This window comes from Ailuropoda melanoleuca, chromosome 9 (assembly GCF_002007445.2).
Source record: "Ailuropoda melanoleuca isolate Jingjing chromosome 9, ASM200744v2, whole genome shotgun sequence".
In the NCBI taxonomy this organism is placed as follows: domain Eukaryota; kingdom Metazoa; phylum Chordata; class Mammalia; order Carnivora; family Ursidae; genus Ailuropoda; species Ailuropoda melanoleuca.
Genome location: NC_048226.1, coordinates 18,717,188 through 18,737,241, shown reverse-complemented (window position 1 = coordinate 18,737,241; position 20,054 = coordinate 18,717,188). Strand labels below are relative to the sequence as shown.

The window sequence follows — 20,054 nt, the reverse complement described above, 5'->3', positions numbered from 1 at the left end:
ATTACTATGATCCTTCCTAGAAGAGCAAGGCAGGGGGAGAAATGAGTACAAATTATAACAGACAGAACCTAGTCATTTTACCTGTGTTCCCCGGGGCAGGAGGCACAGAGCTTTTCCGCACTCCTCTGAAAGGAGGTGCAAAGAAGTAGCCTCCAAGGCACCTCAGGGTGAGCTGATGGCCTGCCTTGTGCAGGAGAGGAGGGGGACTCCTAGAACCTGCTATCTGCAGGCCCGTGTGTAAGATACCCTGCTAGCTGGCTGGTGGTGCTGTCTCCGGAGCAGCCCTGTCTCAGGTGATGATCTAATGCCCACCCCTCCCCCAACTGTCAACTCTCCCCCAGCACCTGCTGTGGGGCTCACTGGGTGGCGGGGAGTCACTAAAGCCCAGGGAGGCTCATACGGGTCTAGAGGCTTCCTTGGATGACCAAGCATACCCAAACGGCCACAAGTCACACACCAAACTGCCTTCTCTTGGGCCCCTTTCTTTCTTTCATTTTCTTTTTTTTTTTAAGATTTATTATTTTAGAGAGAGAGAGAGAGAGAGAGAGAAAGAAGGGGGGAGGGGCAGAGGGAGAGGGAAACAAGCAGACTTTCCGCTGAGTGCAGAGCCTGACATGGGGCTCGATCCCACGACCCCGAGATCATGACCTGAGCCAAAACCACGAGTTGGACGCTTAACTGACAGAACCACCCTGGTTTCCCTCTTGGGCCCCTTTCTAAGCTTTTTCCCTCACAGGTCAGCGTTCTCATCAGTCCTGGGAGGCCCCCGGCCCTGGTGTCCAGAGCATGCGCCCAAAGCACAGCCAGCCAGTGCTCCTTAAGCGTCTCCTCTGATGCTGTCCGGAGACACAGCAATGGCTGCAGGCCAGACGCCAGCTCAGGGAGGCGAGGGCGCTGGCCAGGCAGGTCTGGGAGTCCAAACCCATTCTCCGCTCTCTCGGCCGCCAGCCTTTGGAGGCTGAGGGCTCACGGGGAAGAGGCTGCCTGGTCTGCCCCACACAGCCTCCTGCAGGACACCCCGCGGTTTGTCTCCACTCTGGTAGCAAAACAAACAGGGGCCTCAAAAGCTTCACTTCAAAAAGTGTTTTCTTTGGGTGGATTGTCAATGACGAAGCTGATCAAAGGGCCATGTGGGTGGTTGGTCACCTCTGGGATTTGGGGGTGGGGGCAGGCAGGAAAGGAAAATGGGGGTCCTTGACAGGTGTGGCCCCCTTGCCTTCCCACCCCGTCCATGGGGTCCCCTCAGATTTCAGCACTGTCCTCACTGTGTAAACCAGGCCTGTATGAAGCGCACATTGGGGGTCTTCTTAGACCACGCGGAGCACCCAGGGTTGTCTGTCTTCCCACACACTGTGTGCAGCCAGGAGGCCAAGGCCTGCACATGCCCTGTGGGGTCTGGGCTCACGTCTTCCCCGTAGCACCCACACCATGTCACAGCCCGACTCCCTCCAGGGATCAGGATTCTGTCAAAAGGCCATTAGGAACTCTCTGGTTTCTGTGGGCTGAATCCCGGTGAGACTTCAGCTCCCAAAATAACGAGCCCCACCCTGACTCGTAAAGAAACGTTAACATGAGCGAAGACTTGGTTCAAGAACATTCTCTTACCAGGAAACCACTGATCGATCAGGGAGTTGACATGGTCTGTGATAAAAGCCATGGCAGAGAAGTCCCTCATTTCTGACTGGCAAATGATTTTTATCCCTCCGCTTTTTTTCTTTTTCCAGTTCACATCTGAGGATTCCACACTGCAACCCAGAAAGGAAGAACCCACTGTGATCAGCCATGGAGGGCCCTGGGATGATCTCCTTGCCTCCTGAGGCTGAGACCCAACCCCAGGCACCACCCCACCCCGTCCTCACCCCAGGACTCTGTGCCCCGGCAGGACGTTCAGGGGGACCCCTGTGTTTGTGTACTTGTGTGTGTGACCCTGCCTCGTCCCCCCACCGCTTCCCTGATGCCAACATCACCGAGACTTTGCGGGAAGTGATACTCAAGCAGGGATCGACCCCTGGGTGTGACCCTGGGGAAGGTTCTCGCCTCCTCTGAACTACAAGATTTTCGTTTGCCAGGTGGCAGCTGGTGCCGGGGAACATCTCTGTGAAAGCTCCAGGCACTGAGAAGGGCTCAGGTCAGGCCCTCAAAGGAAGACCCTTTCTCCTTCTCCTTCTCTTCTCGTGGAGTTGAAGAATATTTTGAAAACTTCAGTGTAAATATGGAATAATCTTGTGTGTTTATTAAAGCTGATTAAAAGTCATTTATTAAATCTCTTGAGCTGACTTTAGGTCTTTCTCTCTCTGAAAAAAGTAAAGAAACCAGGAAAAGGGAGCAAAGTTTTGTATCTTGTTATGTCATGTGGAGGACCCACGGTGTCACCTGGGCCATCGTCACTTAGGACAAGGGCATAAGGCCAGATGGCAGCCAGGCCCCCGCAGGTGTCACCCAAGTGACCACGGGGGTGCCAGAGGCTCTCAGCCAGAGCTCAGGGGCCGCCCACTTCCCTCAAGTCCTGGGCTGTGGTCACCATACCCTTCCTCACTTTTCCTGACCTGCCAGGGGAGAGGTGAAGGGGGTGAGGAGATGGGGACACTCTGGACGTTTGCAGGGGAGGGTCTCCTATTCCTAGCAGGCGGCCATAATGAGCCACCTTGGGAGAACTCTGTGGTCACCAAGTGGACAGTCTCCCGGAGGAGGCCGACTCGGGGGCTGTTCCCAAGCACCACGGTGACCCAGCCGGGTGCGTTCCCGAGTATTCCTACCTGAGGTAGCCCCCATCGAAAGTGACCAGGAGCCCTTCCTGCCAATAGATGGTCTGATTTCTTTTCACTCGGAATGTGCTGCAGCGATTTCTCTGGCTTCCTGTAAAACTATAAATGGTGACTTTCCTGTGTCTGCTTTTAGTATTCTTCCTGTTTTCAAAAAGCTGGAAGACAGAGAAAAGACCCTGCTTAAGTATTCTAGCCTCCTCGCTGGTCCCGGGCAGAGCTCTGACGAGGCTGGCCTGGCCGCATCGTGATAAATGACCCCCGTCTTTCCCACCCCCTCCTCCCACACCACGCATCCTGCTGCCAAATTAAACACTGAATTATCTGGAGGGGTCCCCACGACACTCTAGGAGCACATTTTCCCCAAAGGATTGATAATAGGCTCTTCTTTTTCAAACCTTTTCCCTCCCTGAGTTGACAAGCAAAAATTCTATGTTAGAAAATGTAGAAAATACAGAAAAATGGACAAAAAAACCCAAAACAACTTAACACTAAGCAGAGAGATTTTGGGCTGAGGGTATTTCATTCCAGGATTTTTAAAATTTTTCTGTCTACGTATATGTTTGGAAAACAGCTGAAGCCGTATTTTCTAATTCTGTATTTTTAATTTTCTAAATTTCTCATTTTGGTTGCTTTTAAAAACTTCACTTTTCCTATGCCATTAAAAACTCATATAAAAGTCGTTTTTCTAAAGCTCAGTACTTTGTGAAGTGCAGTGACGTCCTGATCACAGCCTTCATTTCTTTGACTATTTGACAATCTTTCGCTCCCTCACATGGGCCAACGAACCATGAAAAGTCACAAAGCTTTCTCTGATTTCGAATGATTTCCTTCGTTCACATTTTTAGCAATAGGATTATTGCGTCAAAGGGTCTGAATGTTTTTAGGTTCTGGATATGGACCGAGGAACCGCTTTCGAAACAGACCATATATGCACCGACCATGGCTGGTCTTGAGAACCCGGGGTTGGCTCCTGGGGTTTTAGTCTGATTTGAGAGGTGCAAAGTGGCCAGCATCTCTTCTGCTGCTTGAATTTGTATGCCTTTGATTACTCCTGAGACTGAACTCCCTCTCATCTGAATTTCAATGGGACTTTTCCTCTCATTGGGAGTGAGGGATGCTGCCTGGAAGGGTGCCTGCCTCCACACCCAGCTGGGCCCCTCTGCCCCCCACACAGAGCCCACTTGCAAGCTCAGGCCTCACACGATGACAGATGACAACGCTGTGTTCTGTGACCTCCCACTTAGAACGAGGCAGGCTGACAGTTCAAAGGGAGGGCAGAGTGACCCAGTCAGAACTCTAGACCAGTCAACTCCTGCATCCACTCTTCCCATCATCCATGGGCCCCCCCAAGGCCTTGCAAACAAATCCCTCCCTCCAACATGGGCCACAGCAGTTATGATTTTCAGGCTCTTGTATTTATTTTTTAACATTTCAGTAAAATGGGAAGATCAAAGAATATCTTTATTTAGCCACGGGGTTGTTAATTCCGTAAGGGCTGTTTCATTAGAATGTGGCAAAAATAAACCCATGCTGAATTTAACATCAATTATTCAACAGCCCAACTTTATGCCAGGGGTGCTCATATAGTAGAGTGGGCCAGAATCATCCTGGAGTTTCTGACGTGGTGGGTGTGGGGTGGGCCCACGGATTTGCATTTCTAATAAGGTCCCAGGTGGACCCACGGAAGGAACGCCTTGGGTCAGCTCTTCATTGCTTCCAGACCAAGTTAAAGATCCACACCTGTGGTTCTCAAGCGCGACTGGACAGGGAAATCACCTGGGAAGCATTAAAAACTCCCAGTGCCTGGGTGCCGCCCCCAGAGATCCTCATTTAGGCAGCCTGCGCTCTGTCCATGTCTGTTAGAAGCTCCCCAGGTGAGTCTAGTGCACCGCCTGGGCGGCAAAACCACGGTTCTAAAGCCATGGTTCTCCAAGCGTGGTCCCCAAACTTGCGGCATCTCCGGGGACAATGGTTAGATACGCAAAATGCTGGGTCCCAGTCCACACCCACTGCATCGGAACCTCTGAGTTTCCTCTGAGCCATTTCTGCTCTGACAAGCCTTCCAGGGGATGTTTGATGTGGATTGGTTTACAACCACAGCCCCTACAATGCGGATTCGGAGCCAGCGCTGGCCTCCTGGGTCTAAGGGGTTGCAGTCAAGCCCTTCCAGCAAAGGGCCTCTCCTTCCCGTGCGGGCCCAGCTGCAGGTGCCCTGTGCGCCCCGCCCCCCGGCAGAAACGGAGGCTACCTGCAGGTCCATCTCCGCTAGGCTGATCAGCATCCGTGCAATAAACCTTTGCCAGAAACCGACGGGAACAAAGCTCATCTTAAACACTCTCTGAATGGTGTTGGCCTTGGGGTGCCGCATGCCGTGAGTGTCCAGGCCGGGTTTGGATGGAAGGAGGTGTGGCAGGAGGTAGCTGGAACACATCCATGGGGACAGGTGAGCAGTGTCGCCTGGCCTGTGCTCGCTGCCCTCATTCCTCCCCGCCCAGGGCCTTTGGATTTCTACTTTTAGAAAGACAGAGCAGTTTCAGTGTTTGAGAATAGACGCTCCGAGAGGAAATGAAGATGGGGACAGCAAAGATAGCTCTCAAGGCCTCTAGGACAGCGACTAGAATATGCTAAGGGAAGACATGAAAACGTCTGTGGTCATAAACACATCAGACGTAGTAAACCTCGGTTCGCTCTCTATAAATGGGGCTGTGACTAGGGAATCGCTGTAAATTAACTTCGGATGGTGAAGGAGACACAAATACAGCTGTACGGTTCCAAGGCCCATGCAGACATGGGGCTCCGAGTCATGTTTGTTTTTCGGCTTGGAAGCGATTTACTGCTCTTGGTGGGTTGAGATAACACCATCGCCTTGCAAGTTAGAATGAGGCTGTTTGTGCACAGAGGGACGTTTTATGAGAGTGTTCTTGCGCATCGTAAAAGTGCTGAGTCACCGAGTCAGCTGGCAACAGCCGAAGCTGCGGAGGCCCCTCCAGGAACACGCCTGAAAACCAGCATCTTCCGTGTGTGCAGAGCGGCGGGGGCAGGCACAGGGCGGCCCTCCGGCTGGCCCTTTTCTGAACAAAGGCCGTGCCTTCAGCTCCCCTGAGGCTTTTAAATACATCAGTTTAGCTCCAATGACGTATCTTTAGAATGTTCTGGAAAAGACCCCTGAAAATATCGTAGAAGCGTCCATCCCAGCTCTGTATCTTCAGCACACAGTGTAACCTTGTGCAGATTCTCCTTTCCTGACATGGGAAGAGAAAGGACACCTGTCCCACAGGGTTGGTGGAGGGGAGGCCCCAAGGGGGCAGGAAGTGAAGTTTTAGGTCCTTTTCAGCCACTTCAGATCTGGGGAAAGAGGACCTTCTCAATCACTCCAGCTACAGTGTCTCTGCCTCCACCCCCAGGCCTTTCTCCAAGCCTGATTTATTCCTTCGTGTTCTGGAAAGTCCTTGTTTATCTGTTCCGTGTCCCTCCCCAGTCTGGAGGCCCTCGTCAGTGCCTTGCAGTGATTTATCCTGCTTCCTCCGCCCACACCACACTCGGCTTGGAGCTCACCCTGGCCAGGTCCTGCAGCTTCCTTCTCTCCTGGTAGGTGCTGAGTGGGGGGAGGGAGCGGGCTCTGCACCCAGGTGCCCCAGCCGGCAGCACGGCGCCCACAGAGTGGGTGCGCACTAGTGCCAAAGGCAGAGACCACTCGGAAGCCAGCGTGGGAAAGGAAGAGATTCAAACTGGCAACAGAAGCCCAAGCCCGCTGACACCTGCTACCCTGATGGAACGCGATCACTAGAGGTGAAAGGCTGAATCAGGGGATGCCCAGAGAGTCAGCAAGATGGGGATTAAAGAGGTGAATTCTTCCCGTGTCTGCCGGACAAAACCTGGGGTGGGGGGCCCCGTGTCTACCCCGAGGAGCTGGCTGGGGCTGCACCACCGTGACTGCCTCAGCCGGGCAGGAGTCTCAGAGATGCTGAGCTGCATTGGTAACCAAGTACAAGTTTGTGGGCAAGGAGACGGAACTTGCCTAGGACACAAGGGAACGATTGTTAACTGTGCTAAAATGGAAAATGCCCGGACACTCTCGACTTTATATGGAACAAGACGCCACTGGCTTTGAGTACTTAGCACAGAGGAAGAGTAACAATAATAATGCTGATAACGTCTGATGTCTTTGGAGCTTTTTTCTTTTTAAGACTTATTTATTTTAGAAAGAGAGAGAGCACGCGTGTGTGCGTACAAGCAGGGGGAGGGGGAGAGAGAGAGAATCTCAAGTAGACCCTGTGCTGAGCGAGGAGCCCAATGCGGGGCTTGATCTCAAGACCCCGAGATCATGACCTGAGCTGAAATCAAGAGTCAGGTGCTTAACTGACTGAGCCACCCCGGGACCCCTTCTTAGCAGCTTTTAAGTGCAGGAGACACTTTTCATACTTTACGTGTATTATCTGATTTAATCCTCACAATGATTATCATACTAGTTGATGACTGTATTATTCCCATTGTACAGATGAGACAGGAAAGGCAGCTGGGATTCATACTCAGGTGTTCTGGCTCTGTGGTTTTACCGGCTGTACTATAAGTCTCCCAGAAGACTCGGCCACGACCTGGCTGATTTATGGTTCAACAGGACATACATGTATGTATAACTGACTTGCTTTTACTGAGTGCTGGTAACCCCTCATTCCTCTAACCTGTCAATAAAATAACCGGAAAATGGTCCGATTTGGCAATGCTGTAAACTCAGAGGCTGCCTCACTTTGCATGGACCAATGTCAAGGACACCCCAAGGTCATGGTGTGAAGGATCATGTGGACCTTGAATTTCTCTTTGGGGTTTCTCCTTTTAGGACTCACTCATGGCTTCCAAGGGGCTGGAGCGACAAGAGGCCCTCTCCCAGAGTTACAAGATTGAGCAGAAATCTGGGTGGTGCCTCGGGCACAGTGGCCCAGGTCTGGCTCCCAGGAGGCCCAGTCTATATGCAGGTGGAGTCTCCGGGCTGGCCACACAGGGTCCAGGCCAGCTTGCCAGGAGTCTCCAGTGGGCATGCCCCCAGAGCTCTAGGACTGGGGGGTAGGTGGTGACATGGTCTATGATAGGTGCGGGGAAAAGGTCTGCAGATTTGGGGTCCTGGCTACTGCCTCGTGGGCAACATCAGCATCAGACCCAGGAAGTGGCTGAAACTGAAGTTAGGGCACGGAGGCCCTGCGTGCCCAGCTGGTTCAGGTGTAGCATAACTGGATCGGACCCACGTACACTCTCTCCCCACCCCAACCCCTGCCGCCCCTGCATTTTGAAGCCAGGCTGTGTAATTAGCATGCACATCCTTGTCACTTACCCCATTTGCATTCACCAAATAACCAAGGAATCCACCCTCTAAAACATGAACCCCACCCCCCCCAAGATATTTTTCATGTCATTCTTGCATGTTTTCCTGCATTTTTTTCTCAATGAATGCATTTCTCTGAACCCCCTGAAAAGAGAGACCCATGGCCCAGGAAGGAGCAGCCAGCCCAGGCAGGCAGGTCGTCCCCATGGCCCGTCCCTGGAGCTCCTGGTCAAGCTACCAGTGACCCCAGCCTCCACCCCTCCCTCCAGGGCGCGGCGTGAGCAGCCCGGCCGTGGCCTCACCTGTCGTTGGCCACAGGCAGGGCGATCTCGAACTTGGCCAGGAACTGGAAGTACTGCTCCTCCGTCTGCTGCGTGAAGCCCGTCCCCACCAGCAGCATCCTGAGGTCCTCTGCCCGGATCACCCCGTTCTTGGCCACGGACCGCGAGCCCTTGATGTTGAAGATCCTCTGCAGACACTCGGACAACCAGATGGGGTCAAGGAAGTAGAGGTTCCTCAGGCCATGGCTGGTGTCCGGGAAGTGCAGCAGGGTGCCGGTTTCTATGAGGAAGCCGATGGCTGCCCAGGGAAGGGGAGGACGAAGCAGCATCAGACCAAGGGTGACAGGGACTCCGGGGTGACCTAGTCCCTATGGGGCCGACGTCCACGTTCTTCTTAGGAAGCAAGCCATGCTCCCAGCACACATGGCCCTTGAGATGGCTCTGCGGCCCCGTCCCGGGTTCCCGAGTGGCGCCCCGTGACTCTTGCCGATGTGCTGAGCTGATGGCCAGCCGGGGTGCTCTGGGCCGCCCACCTCCAGCTTTCGTGGATCCCATCTGTGCAAACGTGCCTCCTCATTACAACGGCACCAAGCACCGGAAGTGCTTGGACGGGCATTCGCAGACAGGTGCAGAGCGGCGAAGGAGGGGACTCCCCCTTTCCGGCCACCCCCTGCTCCCGGGCTCCCCGCTCACCGGACTGCAGGTCCTCGTAGTCCTTGATGTCATTGTCGGGCATCTGCTCCACCAGCTGCTCCAGCTGCCTGTCCGTCAGGTACTGCACGTCGTCGCTCAGGCTGCGGCGCTGCTGCTCGGCCAGCACGGCCTCCCGGAGACTCAGGTAGCTTCTGGGGATCTGGGGGACAGGGCGGCTGGCTGGACCCCGCAGCTCCCGGCACGCCCCGCCCTTCCCCGGAGGGCTGAGTAGGTGAGCATCTCCTCTCACCCCCTCCTCCCCGGCCTGCCCCCTTGAACCGCTCGCGCGGGGACCACAGAGCCTGAGCACGCGGCACACGCGTCTGGATTCCCGACGGACAGAGAGCCTGAGGTACGCACCAGCCTGCCCGCGAGTCTCTGGCAGCCGATGGTGCTGCCCACGTCCTTCATGTTGCACGTGACATGGAAGATCAGCTGCCGCAGCCCCTCCTGGCCTTCCAGACTCTTGCAGGAGAGCTCGCTGTGAGTACAAAACAGAACGCGATCGCTCATCGCACCACTTCTCTCTGACGAGAGCCGCAGTGCCTCTGCGTCCCCAGGTTTTGTCCCTAATGCCGGCAAGTTAGAAGAACCCTTGAAAGGTGAATGCAGAGACATGTATTAAGGTCTCGCTTGGTGCAAAGCTCTGTGCAGGAAGTGACGCATTATGTGTCCTGAGTGCGCCCATTTTACAGAGGAGGAACATGAGGCCTGAAGGTGCGAGGTGACCCCCAAGGATGCGGGCTGGAAAGGAGCAGACTCGGGGTGGACCCAGGTCTGGCCCAGAGCCAGTGCCCCTGTTATCACAGGCCTCAGGGGTGTTTTCAAGGGCACACAAAGAATTCCTGACATTCGACATTAGGTTCAGCCAGATCCAGCATTCTGAGGCAGGTGGAAGTGTCCCCAGGCTGGTCCCTGCACCAAGGTCTGTGGGAGTCCACCCAGAGGGAGGGACCCCGAAAGCCCCCAGCACAGCATAGCAACCCACAGTTGATTCCTATGAGAGAAGGCTTACTTAACTCACTGAGCTCCTTCCGTCATCTGTGAGGTGGGCACAACAATCCCCATAACTCACAGGGCTGTCGTGAGTCCAAGGACAGGAGGTAAGAGAAGCAGCAAGCCCGGGGCCCCAGTCCCACTGGCACTGGCCCAGACCACTCTGACCCAGTGTGAGGGCCAGGGCCACACCTGGGGGTCTGTGATGGTCCAGAGATCAGCCAACGTGACAGGTGGTACACGAGTTTCTATCCCCTGGTCCCATGGGGGCTGTGAGACCCACGGGGAGGAGGGGACCCTGAGGAGGGGACCCACGGGGGAGGAGGGGACCCACACACCTGGAGAAGGTGTGTCCAGGCTCTGCCCTGCCAGTCCACTAGGGCAGCTTGCCTACCCAGGGCTGGGTCTGCTCCGGGGACTGAGCTGCCTCCCTGTGCCTGAAAGGGGCCCTGGAGAACCCAGCCTGGGGCTCAGGAGCCCTCTGCAGACAGATCCAGGTGTCCCCGGGAAGACGGATAAGCAAGGAAGCAGTAAGAGAGAGCAGGACACTCACTGCAAGTGTTTGAAGGTGATGTCCGGGAAGCCCGTGGCCCTGGACCCGGAGGGCGAGCGGCAGAGTGCCAGCACGTAGGCGCGCAGTGTGGCAATTCTCTCCACTCGGAATTTGCTTTCTATTAAGTCCAGGTGCGTGCCGACCACCAGCACCACTGCGTTTGGGGCCTTGGCCTGCCAGAGAGAACCCCACAGCTGAGCACTGGCTCCCTTCACTCCACGAAGGGACCGGAAACAGCTCCCAGTAAACCTGTCAATCTTGAGGGCATGTTATGGCCAGAGGGGCTCCAGGAGGCACCGCAGAAGGGCTGGATTTCCGATCCCTTCAGCCAGCATGTCATCCACCTGTGACCTGGCCTGCATCCAGCCTCTTATCATCTTTACTCGTGAGGCAGGAGCTCTGTCTTCCTTTTTGGTCCGAGAGTGGGGGGCTGGCTCTTAAATGTAAGGTAGAAGGAAATTGGGAGAGCTCGGACACCCGTCTGGCCAAGGAGGGTTTTAAGGGCTCCACGGTGACCTATGACCCGGGGGTCCTCTGAAAGCCCGCCAAGATGCCCAGAGTTTCTCCCTGTTTCCTTTTATTTTCCTCAGTAAAGGGGAATGCTTCAGAGAAATGGCTCCCCCGCCCCCTTGATGCTCCGAGGCCTAGGCCCTGCAGGGCTGGCGTCTCCTCACCTCGATGTTGAGCAGCCAGAACTGGAGGTTGGCCACAGCCTCCTCCCCCAGCGCCAGGTTCCAGACCACCACATACAGGGCCTTGTCTGTGAAGAAGCACTGGTTGACGGTGGCCATGCTGGCGGGGCCGCCGATGTCCCAGACGGTGAATTCCACAGACTCTACCTGCTTGAGTGACAGGGGCAGTGACAGGAGGCATTTAGGGACCAGGGTTGTATCAGTCAAATGGAGAGAATGGTGGGCTTCACGTGCTGTGCTTGGGGCCTAAAAAATAGCTTGGCCCATCCTGCTGTTTGTCTTGGGAATTAAGGAACCCAAGTGAGGGAAAGGGGCCCAGCATTCCGGAGGTGGGACTTCTGGAAGCTTCTTTCTACTGCTCACAGAGCAGGGGGCCGGGCCCTGGACAGTGGGCTCCCGTGGGCTGGGGCATTTGCGTCCACCTGTGTCTGTGGAACACTGGGGACACGGTCCTGCCTCTGTCTCTGCTGCAGACGGTCAGACCTCCTGCTGGAGGGAACCCTGGGGCTGACGTTGGCGCTCACGCCAAGGCTTAACCTCCATCCATGCGAGGGCGAGGGTGAGGCCGAGGAGATGGGCCTCCGAACTTGTGTAGGCCAGAGGGCGGCGCCCACCAAGGATGATGGGAAGCCGCCCCGACGTGGGACTCAAACAAAAGATTAGCTGTTGTGCTGCTGGGAAAGTCTGTGTAAACGGTGGTTTCTCTATTGTCCTATGAGCTAAGTAAGAGTCTGGCCCGAGCAGCCAAAGCTGCAGTTTTCTGCAGCAAAGGATCGTTTCCGTGACATTGCACGTTGGCCACCGAGACGAGGCATGCTGACCTGCTTTTGCAAAGGAATGAAAATGGACAGCTGTTCTTAACTGGCTGAGGGCCCAGACACACGGGCAGGGACGTTCGAGAGATCAGGTGGTGGCTGTCCTTCGACAAAGGAGGGGAAATTATAACGCTGGCCGAAAGGAAGTGGGGGTCAAAGGACAGGAAAGATGGAAACAGCAATTCACCCCTTGGATCTCAGATAATCATTTGCTAAAGACCAGCTGGAAGAAAGTGATACTAAGTAACTGCTTAAAAAAAAAAACAAAAACAAAAAAACCCAAAACCCAAAAAAAACCCCAGGAGAGAAACCAGAGATTCTGGGTGACTTTAGAGAACGTCTGGACGAGTTAGTGAGATTCACTCCTGGGGTGTTGTGGGGTGGTGGTTCTGCTGATGTTACGTACTAGGTGTTTGACTGTTCTGGCACTGCATACAGGCAGGACTCTGCCCTCTAGAGGACCAGTTTCTGGGTCTGTTAAAATATACAGCTTAAATGCTTAGTGACCCGAACTAGAATGCCTGACTTGGCAAGTGATTTCGTGTAGAATACTCCTCAAGGAAACCTGTCTCTACTTGGCCCTGTGCTGGGGGCTGTGGGGGGAAATCGCGCAGCCTCTGGCCCCAAGGCCCCTTGGTTTTCCCCCAAACAGCCTCCTCACACCTGGATCCCCATGTGGGTCCATGGGACCACAAATACGGCGACAGGTAAGGGAGGCCTATGGGTGTGTGTTCCTTCCCCGAGCCGGGAGAAACAGCTATGGGCTCGTGCTATAGTCTCTCCCTCCAACTCTTCCGCAGGCTCTTTGCTCTGATTCCAGGGCAAGACAATGTTCATTTTCCTTTGTCTCATACTGAACGGAAAACAAAACGATTAATAGGGTCGCCAAAGGATTCATTTTAAATAGGGCTTACGCGCTCGACTTTTCAGAACTTGGGGTGAAAGCAGGTGCCAGGGAGGACAGGGCATTCATTCCAGGGGTGCTCTCTCAGCCTCCCCATTAGGGGCAGGAGCTGCTGTGTGTCACTGCCTACAGATCTTACAGCTCTGGGGGGCAGCTACCCCAGACCATTAGAAATGCCATCCTTAGGGCCAGGAGTAGCAAGGTCTGGACACTGCTGTCTTTAGAAAAATCTAACGGACAGCTAAGATTAAGAACCATTGGCCCAAAGCCTCAACTTAACAGAACAACCACGAGGTCATGTTAAGAAATTATTAAGAAATTATTCACTGCCCTTGGCAGGAGCTGGTTTGGAGACAGCATCCAGCGGACCCTGTACATACCCTGGGCCTCAGACACTAGGCTGTGAATATCCCAGGCTCTCTGGAGAGGAGAGAGAAGGGGGCCCGGGAAGCTCCCTCCCACCCATGGGGACTCTGCACGCCGACCATCCTTGACCTTGGCTCTCGAGCCAGCTGGCCTCTGGAGCTCCCACTTGGTGGTCCTGATGGTGGCCTCGCTGTGCACCACCTGGGGGGCCCTCCCCGTCTGTAAGATCTCCAGGAGGGTGGACTTGCCCTGGCGAGGAGGACCCACGATGATCATTTTCATCAGCTTGCACTTCTCTGCTTTCCGAAGCTGAGCACGCAGGTAAGACAACATCGCTTTGGGGCCTACGCGAAATCACAGAGCGGGGAAAGTAGACGCTGCTGACATACGGACGAGAATATGCTCATAGCTCTTGGGAAACAAAATCCCGTCTTGAAGGAACACTTTCCATGTGTTCTAATGGGGGAAGTGGAGAGGGCGATTGGGTCAGATGCGGGGAAGCTGCAGTCATAATTACCCCAAAAGTGGAGTCCAAAAGTCAAGGACCTAAAGACAAGATCCTTCCTGCCCAGAGAATCACAGATAGCTTTATCATATGGTTAACTGCACTACGATGGTGCTTAGCAATGATCAGTTTCTGGGTAATCTCACGGCACCTGCCCAAGCATAGAGCCCAAGCTGCTTCTAGCCCAGGTCCTTAACGACTGGACTTGAGTCCTCTTTCCCTGGGGCAGGGGGGTGGAGGGGGGAGGGCTGGTTGCCTCGGAAGCCCTACCTTCTTTTTTGATCTCCATGGGCACGTTGTTGATGTTCAGGTCTTCGATGTCCAACTGCCAGAGGTTGCTTAGCTGTCCCAGCTCAGAAGTGAGCTCGCGGAGGCCAGGATTGCTGAGGGCACACACACACCATGGGAGGACACAAAGAAACACACATACGCATGCACACAGCAGCCTGCCAGCCTCTGGGGCCTGCACCCCAAGCCCAACATCTCAGGCCCTGCTTTCGCGCATTCCGTTGAGAGTGCAATTCCTAAAGCCTTTCTCACTGGAAGGCCAGCTCTGTCTTCTGCAGATCCCCGTGGCTTAGAACTAGATTTCCTCCCCCAATGTCCTCTGTCTTCTATTTATTACGATGCCATAAAGATTATTAGCATCTCTTCTCAAAAAGGCAATGTAACCAAATTACTTTGTATTTTCATTGTTTCGCACACTGCACCCCCCACAGTGCCTGGCAGTAGGTATTCAGTAAACAGGATGGATGGCTGAGCAATTCTCATTAGGACTGAGCGCAGCAGCACGCAGGGTATCACGGCATCGCGGCCCCTGCCTTCCCCTCTTCCCACCACTTGAACTAAGCCCCATTCTGAACGTCCCCCTGCTGCCTCCCAGTACACAGATGGCTTCTTTCCCCTGGTGTCTGTGTCCTCAGAGGGGTTCCAGAGGACAGTCTGCCTCCCTGTGCCAGTGGGGTACTCACTTTCCCAGGTAGAGTTCTGATAAGCTCTTCAGGAGGCAAACCGAGGGAGGGACGGTGTCCAGGTGATTGTCATTCAGACAAAGGACTTCCAAAGACTCACTTAGGAAGGCTGGGAATTCCAGCACACCCGCTGCGAAGAAATGGCCAAGACCGGATGTTTGCAGATGATTCCGGACCATGACGTCCGCTGGATGCAGAAGCTGGTGCAGCCTCCAGACGGCATTTTGGCAAGTCGACCTGAGCAAGGTGCTCATCTTCCTGACCTAGGGATTCTAATTCTAGGGGATGGTCCTACAGACAACCTCGCAGGCGTGTGGCAAGGATGTGAGGGCAGCACATTCCATGCACACTGTTTGGAACAGCAAAGACCGAAGACAGCCTACATGCCACCCCCCGCTCCCCACAGGGAAGTGGCTGATGAGTAACAGGACAGTATCCAGCTCTTGCAAAAACGGGGCAGGTCTACAGTACGGGTAGGAAGTGATACTGAAGAGCTATTTGTGAACTGAAAACGGGTGTGTGCGGGCATGTGGGCAAATACACACCCCATGCATGTATGTGTGTGTGTTTCATGTATGTGCGCCATAATGCAGACAGATGCTTCGAGATGCTGTTTACGTGCAGGCCACGCATGCACACAGGTGTGTGATGTTACAGGGGTGTGCACACACACCACACGTGTATGCACGTTACAGGCACGCGGATACAGACAGGCCCATAGGCACATACACGTTATACATGTATGTTAGACACAAACATAATCGTTACTGGAGACACATCAAATTCCACCCTTGTCTCTGGGGAAGGGAATTCCTAGGAGACTGGATATTCATTCCACACCATTTGAAACTGTTCAAAAATTCTGCTTACCATGGACATGTTTTCTTCAATTAAAAAAAAGCCAATCCATTACAAAATAATACAACGAGCTTGGTTTTTATGCTTTCTGAGAAGCATCTCTGAAAAACCAGCCAACTCTCTAGTATTTAAGTGACTTCGTTAATGAGGCTAATTATGAGAGTCCCATTAAGAGCATGTTGCCTGTGTTCCTTCCACGGGCACCAGAGTGTGGGAGCTGAGAGCGACTGCGGCCGGGAGCTTGGACTCGTGCACTGATGGGGATCAGAGTCTCAGGTTTCAGTAAAATCTCCAAAGTGCCTTATCCTCCCTGGTAAAGTGGTGGGGGAGCAGGACTCCACACCCCCGCAAGGGCCCCTTTCAGCTCCTGCTCCCAGAACTCAAGATAAAAGACGGCCCCAAAGCCCTCTTCTCCGGCCCTCTGCCAGCCCAGCGAGATAGAGAAGCCAGGAATCTTTTGTTGAGCTGGAGTGACTTTCCTGTCCTTGATCACAACTTCCTCCCTTCCCTCTGGCTCTTCTCCACATGTGTCGCCTGTAGTATCGATGTAATGGGGTAACCTGACATCAGAGAATGTTCCAGGACAGACGATAACGGAATCCTGAAATCTGCGCCTGGAAAACCAGCCCAGCTGGCCCCCATGGGAAGGGGACTCAGTCAGTGCCTCCTTGAGGGTAAGAAAGGTGCAACACTTATAAAGACGGCTTTGAACCTAAGAAAAATGCTCAACGGGACTTTTTTTTCCCTCCCAATGAAAAAGAATGATTCCCTTTAGCCGGCCCTGACGCACACTGAAAGAACACATGCGGGGAGAAAGAAAGGCTCACTTTCTTCCCCGAGAACATGTTCAGAACACCTGGCCTCTATGCTTTCTGATTTTCAAGTCGTACGTCGGTGTTTATGAAGGAATTACCACGGCAGAGGCAGCACCTGTCACAGAGCTCCTGGCCCGCGCAGACACGGGCGGCGAGAGCACAGCCCGAGGTATTTATGAACTGTAATTATTCCTAAGTTATTTATGACTCTGCTGGTCTGAATTTTACCGTAAAAACGGCTGTCCAAATTATTTTTGGACGAGGCCCCCGCACAAATAGGACTACTTGAATGCACATAAATCTCCTTGGAATTTTACTATCCCTCTGCAAACAAGTTAGCTTTTATAGATAATTCCTTACCCCAGGATCAACAGCCCCCAGAGAATAACCCCCACAGAGGAAGAATTTGCAATGGGTCTCCTTCTTTTCATTCAGGGGTGGGCCTCAACTTTCCCGAGGAGACAAAATTAACAAACTCAAGAGCCCTTTGTCCTGTGCCAATGCCACGCTCCAACCTCTGCAGGGAAACTTCCAAGGGGCGTGGCCTCCTCGCCTCACTCCCCAGACGGGCTCCCGCAGGCCACCGGCAAAGCCATCTTCCAGAACATGAGTACACGCTCCTGTTGTGTTTTTCGTGGCATGCCTTTGGCCTTGCACTCTGGCGGCTTCACAAGGGAGTGTCTGGTCCCACTGAGTGTTGGGCCTTACATCCTCTTGCCCTTGTGCATTTCTAGGCTGGAGACACCTTTCTCACCCACTCAAGTGCGCGAAGCTCAGTCCGCAGCAAGGGAAGCCTGCCCAAAATCCATCCCAGCTACACTTTTCACAGATATTATACTGTTTGGGCATTAATGAGAAGAGAGTGTTTGTCTGTCCTTCCTTCCAAGTGAAATCCCTACGTCTGGACTCAATTTCCAAAGTCCTAAGGCCCCTGCATTTTAAAAAGGATGAGTTAGGAAACTCCTTATTGTGTGTCCCCATTAGTGTGGTTTGGGGCCTTCTCATTTGTTTCTGGGCCATTTGGACTTCCTTTTCTGCAAACTGTTTATATCCATTGCCCTCCCCTATTTTTTTTTTCCAATTGAGTTGTCCTTTTCAAAAAAATTAATTTGTAAGCAGTCTTTGTATATGAGGGACTTAAGCCAATTTATGTCGCAATGATTTGCATTGAGGATATTTCTTCTCAGTCTGTTTGCATTATAACTTGGTTTATGATGCCTTTTACTGAACAAAGCTTTTCAATTTTTACGAAGCCCAAGGTTTAGGTCTTTTTCTAGCAACTTCTGAATTTCCCATCTAGTTTTTAAAGGACTTCTCCATCCCTCAATTTTAACTATATTCTCTTAAATGTTTATTGTTTTCTTTTTCTTTTATGTTTAAATCTGAAATCCACATGGAAACTTTTGTAGTTGATGTAAGTAGGGAATCCAGTGCTGTGATTTTCCCCTTCTAACTGGACAGGCAGGTAACAATAAAACATGTTTCCCTCACTAAATTGCAATGCTACCTTTGTCATATACTAAATTCCTATTATTTCCTTAGGTCTGTTCCACTGATGACATGTTACTTTTTAATCACATGTAAACACATACACTCATACATGACTGATGCATATGTATGTCGTGTGTATATTTATACACATACCAGTTCACTAAAAAGTGTAACAGGTGGACAAACTATTTAGGTCATCTCCTGCAAATGTGTCCTGGCCTCTGGCATTTCTCGTCCCCATCTTACACCATCTGGCCAACGTACTCTGAGCCAAAGAAAAATGTTCTGTTACATTGAGAATGACCTAAATATTGGTTCCTGTTCTCCGGGACAGCATCCTGAGGGATATTTGTGTGAGCATAGCTGGCTTTAGAAGTCTTAGCTTTCAGGTGAAAAAAGAGGGCTGGCTGAGGAACTGGAGGGACAGGTCCACACCTTCCCCCCATACCTCCCAGAGGACGATGAATGAGAAGAATTTGTTTTCCTGGAATGCTGTCTGGTGAGCTGGCCAGGTTGTAAGACCAGTAAGAACGCTCTAGGAACAGTTGTTTCTGATGAGTTTGGGGGAAGACCCCAAGCCCCTCCAGAATCTGGCCAGGACAGTGGGGGCTGTGTTCGCATGTGGTCTTCACCAGACACTACAGTGTGACAGTGAGGACTTCACGATGCTACCCTTCCCAACCTTGGGGCTGGGGTCCCACACTGTTGGCCTGAAACCTGGTTCTGTCACTGAGCAACCACGTGACCTGGGCAAGTCAGTCAGCCCCTGTGCTGCAGACTGAATTGTGTCCCCTCCCTCCCTTACACGTCGAGGCCCTAACCCCAACATGATGGTATTTGGAGCTGGAGCCTTTGGGAGGTAATCAGGTTTAACTGAGGTCATGAAGGTAGGGTCTCCATGATGGGATTAGTGCCCTTATAAGAAGAGATACCAGAAAGCTTGCTCCGTCTGTCTGTCTGTCTCTGAGAACACAAGAAGACCCTTACACGGAGGCTGATTGCAGACTTCCAGCCTCCAGAACTGTGAGTGCATACTTCTCTATCGTCTCAGCCGCCCAGTCTGTGGTGCTTTGTTACGGGAGCCTGAGCTGCCTGCAAGCCCGTGGGAGCCTCAGCTTCCTCACCTGCACAGTGGGGAACCCCAAGCCTTACCCCATGCCGTGAGCCTTACAGAAAGGCACTACTGGGGTACCGTCCCTAGGGAGGTGCTCACTCAACGTCAGAGCCATCCACACAATAGCTACCAGTCTCATCGGACTGCAAGCAAGGAAGAGGGCTTCAGGATACTTGCAGGCCAAACCCCTCTGATGAGCAAGGGGCACAGGGCGCGCCCAGGTTTTTCGGGGAAAGCCGCATGCAAGGGCGACCCCGGGTGGTGGAGCAGGGAACTGCCCGCGCGGCTGTCTCATCGGCCCCCACAGACACACACACCTGTCTCGGTCCCAGAACGCTGGCGCCCTCTGGTGGTGAAAAAGGAAATACGCTTTGTTTTCAGTCCGTCTTCATTTCTGCAGGGGCAAAAAAGTCGCATTTTGAGGAGAGCAAGACAATTTTTGCTGTGACTATATAATGCCGAGCCATGCGGAGATAAGGAAGAATATTCCATCAGCAGGGTGTTTGGGCCCCCTGCAGCTACTGCGTAAGCACCCACAGCCCCTGCCTGCTAACTGCACTGCTTATGCTCAGAAGTCTTTGGGGAAAAAAATGTCCAGGGAGGTGATGACCAATGGTGGCATGACCAATGGTGATGTCCATTCTTGAGCTTTTCCATTTCAGGCAGGTGTTAGCATTTCTGTGCCTGGCAAGAAGGCCCATTTCAGTGTGATATGGAGAGTGATTCCAGATCACACACTCTCACCTGGGGTGGGGGTGGGGGTTCTCTTTCAGGGGGTCAAGTCCTGCTAAGAACTGGGCTTCAGCAAGTGAAATAGAGAGGCTGGGGGTGCCTGGGTGGCACAGCAGTTAAGCGTCTGCCTTCGGCTCAGGGCGTAATCCCGGCGTTATGGGATCAAGCCCCACATCAGGCTCCTCT

The 20,054-nt window shown here is 53.1% G+C and overlaps 2 protein-coding genes across 2 annotated transcripts in view; both read right to left on the bottom strand.

Moving 5' to 3' along the window:
- Nucleotides 1–20,054, bottom strand: part of LRRK1 (leucine rich repeat kinase 1) — a 131,162-nt gene that overhangs the window by 24,999 nt on the left and 86,109 nt on the right. Inside the window, exons 15-22 of the mRNA XM_002922676.4 lie at nucleotides 11,280–11,444; nucleotides 10,606–10,778; nucleotides 9,417–9,537; nucleotides 9,057–9,216; nucleotides 8,385–8,661; nucleotides 5,014–5,185; nucleotides 2,757–2,920; nucleotides 1,606–1,745 (exon numbers count right to left, since the gene is read on the bottom strand). Coding sequence (XP_002922722.1) covers nucleotides 1,606–1,745; nucleotides 2,757–2,920; nucleotides 5,014–5,185; nucleotides 8,385–8,661; nucleotides 9,057–9,216; nucleotides 9,417–9,537; nucleotides 10,606–10,778; nucleotides 11,280–11,444 — 1,372 coding nt within the window. The remainder of the gene's footprint in view (nucleotides 1–1,605; nucleotides 1,746–2,756; nucleotides 2,921–5,013; nucleotides 5,186–8,384; nucleotides 8,662–9,056; nucleotides 9,217–9,416; nucleotides 9,538–10,605; nucleotides 10,779–11,279; nucleotides 11,445–20,054) is intronic.
- On the bottom strand, nucleotides 13,768–19,568 carry LOC117803731 (leucine-rich repeat serine/threonine-protein kinase 1-like). The gene is made up of 4 exons (XM_034667953.1): nucleotides 19,454–19,568; nucleotides 14,859–14,988; nucleotides 14,158–14,270; nucleotides 13,768–13,838 (listed from the first exon to the last, which is right to left on the bottom strand). The coding sequence occupies exons 1-4, from the start codon at nucleotides 19,551–19,553 to the stop codon at nucleotides 13,786–13,788; spliced, it is 396 nt and encodes a 131-aa protein (XP_034523844.1). The 5' UTR covers nucleotides 19,554–19,568; the 3' UTR covers nucleotides 13,768–13,785.